This window comes from Theropithecus gelada, chromosome 5 (genome assembly GCF_003255815.1).
Source record: "Theropithecus gelada isolate Dixy chromosome 5, Tgel_1.0, whole genome shotgun sequence".
In the NCBI taxonomy this organism is placed as follows: domain Eukaryota; kingdom Metazoa; phylum Chordata; class Mammalia; order Primates; family Cercopithecidae; genus Theropithecus; species Theropithecus gelada.
The window spans coordinates 102,849,030-102,856,178 of record NC_037672.1 but is presented as its reverse complement, the minus strand read 5'-3'; the positions used below and the strand labels follow the sequence as shown (position 1 = coordinate 102,856,178).

General features: G+C 37.5%; 1 protein-coding gene across 2 annotated transcripts in view; it reads right to left on the bottom strand.

The window, feature by feature from the left end:
* Positions 1-301: 301 nt before the first annotated feature.
* Positions 302-7,149, bottom strand: part of TET2 (tet methylcytosine dioxygenase 2) — a 132,260-nt gene continuing 125,412 nt past the window's right edge. For both annotated transcript variants that reach the window (XM_025386546.1, XM_025386547.1), the window contains exon 11: positions 302-5,023. In XM_025386546.1, the coding sequence (XP_025242331.1) occupies positions 3,552-5,023 (1,472 nt within the window). In that variant the 3' untranslated portion in view covers positions 302-3,551. The remainder of the gene's footprint in view (positions 5,024-7,149) is intronic.

Genomic DNA, 7,149 nt, shown 5'->3' with positions numbered 1-7,149 from the left:
CTTCCCAGAACACTGGAGGGGACTTCCCAATCTAAGATTAGAGGTGCTTTACTCTATATCTGTTTTATACTGTCTACACATGCAAAGTGAATACACTAAAAAGTTAGTTGGAAGAAAAAGTGAGTGAATATCTACACCATTTAACCAGAGAAATACTTTGGCCTTAATTATTTGGGTATTATCTTAGATACAGTTTAACATAAGACTAACTATCTTAAGTGTCGTTAAAAATTTTTTACTCCCTTTTCTTCATTGAGGTGGCAGTCATTCAAGCACTAAAAATACTTCAGCAAGACAACACTTAGAGTGCATTAAATAAATATAAATTTTATTAAAAACACAAACATAGCATTGTCAGGAATGATATAATAATAAACAGCTTTCAAATAACCTGCATTCATAACATTACAATACTTACAGTATTTATAACCATCCTCAGATCTTATAAACAAACATCTCATGAAAATGAAATGAAACTAGTTTTAAAAAAAGCATAGAAAAATGCACACAGAAGTTCATTATCTTAGTGTCAAACTGCGAAAGTTTCCTACACAAGTTAACCACTAGCTTTAGAAGTGAACTGTACATCACTGTGCGTCAATCAAGATGAAAAATTCATTCAAGTAAAGTTGACACCACTCAGAAGCATTTTCAAGTATGGCTATATAGTCAACCTGATATTCCTATATTAGCAAATTGTAGATCCGCTTTCCATTCATTCTAACTGAGGCAGGTTTTATATTTACAATTATAGATCTGATATTTACAATATGCCACTCAGTTTCTTCTCTTCCTTATGTAACCTCTCCCCAACCCCCCAAACTATACTTCCTGTTCATGTTGGCCAGCAGTTTAACAAATGACAGTAGGTGATACAGAAATCAAATATTAAGAATGGCTGATCAAAATCACCAAATGCACATGTAGTAACCAAATGTTTGGGGCTAGGTATTATGGTATACAAAAAACATTAAAATCGTGGTTTGTAAGCAAAGCAAACATTTTTGGAAATGTTTGCAAATTGGACACAACCACAAATTCAATATATTTTTTAAAAAGACAAAAGCCAGCTTACAAAGATTTGACCAATAAAACCCAAATGCCTCCTCTGATTAATAATTTATTTTAAATACTAGTAAGCAAAAATGTATTTAGGCCAAAATGTAATTGTACAATCTATTGCACAGCATGCCTGTAGGTGTTTGCCTGTTTAAGGGAAGTCCTCATGGAGTATGTACCTTCAGTGATTACAGAATCACTGTAAAAGTCGCTGGCCAACAGTCACTTGCCAAACTCCTGCCTTACAATTTTTCCCTTTATCAACTCAGTGCATTCTATTTTCATTGTAATATGTTTTTTTCCTGCTTGAAACAGTCAAAAGATTCCTCAAACTTTTAAAATGCTTTTCTTGACAATAAAAAGAGCCAACAGATTTACAAAATTAGTTTTAGTTACATCAGTACATGTACAAGTAAAATAGAAGGGATTCAAAATAAAAGGGTTAAATCCCTGACAATATATTTATTAACCTACAACAATTTTACATAAACACAGGTGACATGTTGGCATAAGGAGAACATGAGCTGAAATATCCCTGAATTTTTAGAACAAAAAGGTTGAAGTTCAAGTTATACTTGCTAAGAAATCAAGTATTTAAAAAAGGTATGCTTTTTTTTTTAATAATAAAAAAAAGGACTTGGAAAAAAATGATGGTACACAATGCTTTCACTCTCAGTTCAATATCCTATTGCCAAACTAGTGTTGAGGTATATGACAAGTAGGAACATCACTCAAACATTTAATGAATTCTTAGCTCACATTATGATATATTTGTAGCAGGCTGAGTAGCACCATCATGATGTGAATTCTGCTTCAAACTCATATATATATGTATATATATAATTTTTTTTTACAGTACTAAAATACTAAAGCATTGCGTTAAAAAAGTTTTGTTTACAATTTAATTTACTATACAACTCTTTCACTTCTTTATACAAATTAACGATTTAAAACCACCACAGCAAACCAGCTGCCTGTTTTTGTTTCTTTTTAACTGACAGATTCACATGGAACTAACCCTGTTTATTTATCTTATGCAGGCATCAGTCTGCTCAATCCTCTTGTTAAAGAGGACACTTAAGCTAAGAAATGACAACATCACAATGTACATAATCATCAACACAAAGGCAGACTGCCATTCAGTTCTCTGAAGAGCATATGATCCATAAAATAGCATAGGCTTCAGTGAACTAGCTTTGTTGAGTCTGTAGCATGCGGCTAATTATTACCTGCAGTTAATAGAAAATTCTTAAAACTGTACATTTTTGAGTAATGAACTTGTCATACAATTTTGTATAAAACTGTTTTACAGTATAGCATGTGAGATGAGCACCAGAAAACATGTTTTGTGGACTAACGTATTCCCTTGAATCCAGTAAGCCCCATGGTGGATTTAACTGGCTGTGTTAAAAATGGACACAATTGCTCATCAGCAGATGCATGGCTAAAAGCAAAAATATTTTAAAAGCTTTCCTTGTTTCCTTAAAAAAATCAACTTTGCATTCTAAAATGAAAGTAAACTTGTTTTTTAAACGTCTCAGTACCTTAGCATTGTTCAAGTTGTCAAAGCTTAGGTAGACAAAGTGCTTCTAAAACACCATTTCAAATATTTATACATATACATGTGCGTACACATATACATGTTTGTGTATATATGTACATATATACTTTTATTGTCCTACAAGGACTTCACTGGATGAGCAAAATCCAGAGGCCTTTAAAATGTCCACATTTTAAAAACTAGGCTTGTGTAAGAATAGGTAATTATGATAAAAACTTGAATGAAAAGGTACCCCTATTATTCAAGGGCACTGGAGTACACTGATAGCATCTTGATGATATAAAGGCATTAAATTTTCAGCTATTAAAGACACCATTTTCTTAGCACCATTTCTTAGAACATCCAAACAAATTCAGTGTTTTCCTGCTATTCATTTATGCTTCCTGTAGCTATTTTGATAAATAAAAGTTAATATTAAGATTACAGTAAAAACTGCATTTCAAAAAGCCATAATTCCAGTATTTCAGTACATCATATATTCAGCACCAGATGGTATTTTAAGATTCCTGTCACTGTAATACTACAGTACTTGTTTGATTTGTGTTCCATGACTATGCAGACTTGATATTATTAAAAGTGGTCACAGATGTGTAGAGTTGTAAGGGGGGTGAAATCACATTTACATATCATCTCGTCCAATAATAGAACCAGTGTTTAAAAATGTAAATTGTGGAACACTTTCTTCCCCACCTTCTTTTTGCATAGAATGCTTTGGTCTTTTCCTAGATGCCATCTGTGACCACTTGGGAGCCAGTGAAAATTAAGTGCTGTGGTAAGATAACCTCGTTTGTTGCTGGTGAGCTGAGGTTTTTCCTACCACATTTGTCATGAATACTGTGACCTTTCCCCACTGCCCATGTCACAAGAACTATACTACTGACAGGTTGGTTGTGGTCTTTTCAAGTGAGGTAACCAACAAAAGGGGGTGATATCATATATATCTGTTATAAGGCCCTGTGACCCGAGTGAAGGCATATGGAGATGTAGTTACTGTGGAGTCTGTGGTCACGGACATGGTCCTTTCGGCAAGGGACTTGATGAAACGCAGGTAAGTGGGCTCTGAAGGTTCATGTGGCTCAGCAGGCTCCCGTTTCACTTTTTTGCCATGGGATTTCTGAGGCACATAGTCTGGGCCATACTTTTCACACTCTTCCTCTTTCTCACGGGCTTTTTCAGCCATTTTGGCTTCCCAAAGAGCCAAGCCATGTTTTGGCTCATTCATGCTCTTATGCTGGTAAAAGACGAGGGAGATCCTGGTGGGGTGATTCCTATTGGGATTCTTTAAAGGGGTTGTAGCATGCAGCTCACGCTTTGCACACTCAATGAGAATTGACCCATGAGTTGGAGCCACGGCCACTCCCCCAATGTCAGGATCCAGAAAGCTCTGCTCACTGTCTGACCAGACCTCATCGTTGTCCTCTGCACCAGAAGCCACACCCTGGACTGGTGCCAATGGCTGCTTTTCCTGACCATTAGCATCACTTAATTTGTGTAAGCCTCCTTGGACACAAGCAGTTCTATCATGGTTAAGAGCTGGAAGCATGTTTGATAACCCATTAGCTGTATGGGAAAGCATGTCATTCTCCTTGTTTTGGAGATGCAGGGCATGAAGAGAGCTGTTGAACACGCCCGGAGCTGCACTGTAGTTATGGATTATGTGAGAAGGTGAATGATGTTCACCATTTTTATAGTCCATGTTTGGATTGCTCAAATTGGGTGGTAATCTAGAGGTGGCTCCAATGAAGGGGCCATCCATCTCATGAGTGGGATAAGGAGGCAATTTCCCTACATGATGTACATTTGGTCTAATGGTACAACTGTTGAAACCATCTCCCTGCATATTTTGGTTTCCATAACCTAAGTATTTAGATGTAAAACTCTGGCTATTTCCAAACCTTGGCTGGTAAAGTGTATGGATGGGTGGTAGATTTAGCTTAGACAGAGGGTCTTGGCTTGGATACCTATAAAGATCCATGGGCTGAGACTGGGGAGAATAGGAACCCAGATATGGGGAGCAGTTGTCCACTGATAGGTTTCCATTGCATTGATATGATGGATATTGGTTATTCTGATTCAAAAGCCCAGGGTAAGGGTTCATGGGATTAGAAGAATTCAAATATGAACCTGCAGCTTGAGATGAGGTGGAATAGAAGTTCATAGGGCTGGTGCTTCCATAGATATCTGAAGTGTGTGAAGAGCTTGGATAAGGACTAACTGGATTGGGCCGTCTCATGTATGGATTGGTGGATCCAGAAGCAGAATAACAGTTGACAGACTCTGTCTGAGGGTGATGTGGCTGCTGCTGCTGGGGTCTCTGCTGCTGTTGGGGCTGTGGTGGCTGCTTCTGCAGAGGCTGGGGCTGCTGGGACTGCTGCATGACTGGTCCTGAAAGTCGCAAAAGTTCTGTGGACAGGGTAAGAGAGAACAGAAACAGATATCTTTGATGTTGATGATTATTTATGAAGTCTACTGAGGATACTTAAATGTATGTAAGAAACTCCACTAGGACTATACAACACCCATTAAGCAAAGGTAAGAGCAAAGTCAGGGTTCTGCTCATTATCCAGCACAATTTTTTGTCTAAGGCATTAAAAATGGAGAACTTAGTGAAAAAAAAAAAATGTAATAAACATCCAAAGCCATTCCATTGAGAGCAACAAGTTCTTTGGAACTTCTGAACATGCCTCTGCTTGAAGTGCCCTCCTTTTTCCTCCCTCTCTCCCTACCCTTCCTTGGTGTAGTCATCCCTTCCTCAAGGGACCACTGTGACCTCATCTTCTAGTGCTTTTGTAATACTCAACTGCAAAGATAGATCTGATAACGCAATACTCACAATGTATTATAGGTATGTTTTTAGCCCTCTCTTCACCCCCACTGGTAAGTAAATTCCTAAATGGGAGGGACAATGTTTTATTTTACTTCTTCACTGCCTGGCATGCGATGGAATTTGCTACATAATTAAAATAATATTTATTATGTAAGATTCAGGAATGTTGTGAAAAAAAGAATGACACGCATTTAAACACAAAAAGCATCTTATATAATCAACAAATGCTACTTTATGAGCAGGCTTTCCAGAAAGGAAGTTAACACAGTTGTAGATAACACTTTAAAGAAACTTTCAGCTTTGTAAATGAAACTTATAAAAGTCATATTTCTGTTTTGACCTCAGCTTAAAAAGTCATATGAGTTAAGAACAAATAGACGAAACTGCAATGGCAGTTCTGAGAATAGAAGTGATTATTACCTGCATAAGCCAGTTAAAAGGGAGCAGAGACAAGGTTCTATCTGATTATATTTCACAGCTAACCTAAATGAGCAGTATTAGAGAAGTCAATGAATCAATAAACACTTATCAAGCATCTTTAGCATATTGTTCTAAATTATTTAACTTAGTTCCTCTGAGCTTGGAAATTAGTTCCTCCGAGCTTGGAAATGAATCAGTAGAGAAATTTACATCATGAAGCAGCAAAGATGGCTAGTTCTAAGCAAACTGGTTTGCTTTTGTTAATGGCCAGGCCAATACCATCTCCAAATTTTGGATTTTTTTTTTCTTTTTACAAACTGCAGACATAAAGCAAGAGGCTATGGAAAGAAAATAACTAAGTATTCATGAATAATGTTCTATTGTTATTACTACACCTGTAATCTATTTCAATGGGTAAAAGTTTTACAGGATATCTACCTGTAGAACCCCTCCTAAACCACAGACTCAACATGTCTAAGGAAAGGTGTTTTATTATCCTCTCTCTCTCAATCATATTTTCAAACTTATTTCAATAAATAGTACTGTTTTAGAACCCTAAAACAGTAGGCTAACTTTAGGTTTAAAACTTTGGAGTCATCTTTAAATTTTTCTACTCTTTCATCCCAATGTTTTGTCACCAATATACTGATTTTCGTTTTCCTATTTTGAAGAGCTCATTTGCACCATTTTGCTAGATCTTTGCTACTAACCAACAAAATTCAAGGTCTTGTTACCTCAGTCCTGGTTTACTGTATCTATCTCCAGTCTATTAGCTCCTCTACTAATTTGGCCTACTGCCAAATTACAATGAATTTCATCATATCACTTACCTGTTAAAAAATGTTGCTGTTTGTTATAGAATAAAATCCAAACTTTTCCATGTTTTCCATGTTGATGGTGCAATATCTCATTACCATCTCTGAGAACAAAGCCTGGCCCTTGCTACTTTAGAGAAGGCTCTGGCACAGAACTAAGATCATGACTGATGTTAACTTTCCAAAATTAACAATGTTCATTTTACGGGCGGGCGCGGTGGCTCAAGCCTGTAATCCCAGCACTTTGGGAGGCCGAGGCGGGTGGATCACAAGGTCAGGAGATCGAGACTATCCTGGCTAACATGGTGAAACCCCGTCTCTACTAAAAATACAAAAAACTAGCCGGGCGCGGTAGCGGGCGCCTGTAGTCTCAGCTACTTGGGAGGCTGAGGCGGGAGAATGGCGTGAACCCGGGGGGCGGAGCTTGCAGTGAGCCGAGATCGCGCCACTGCACTCCAGCCTGGGAG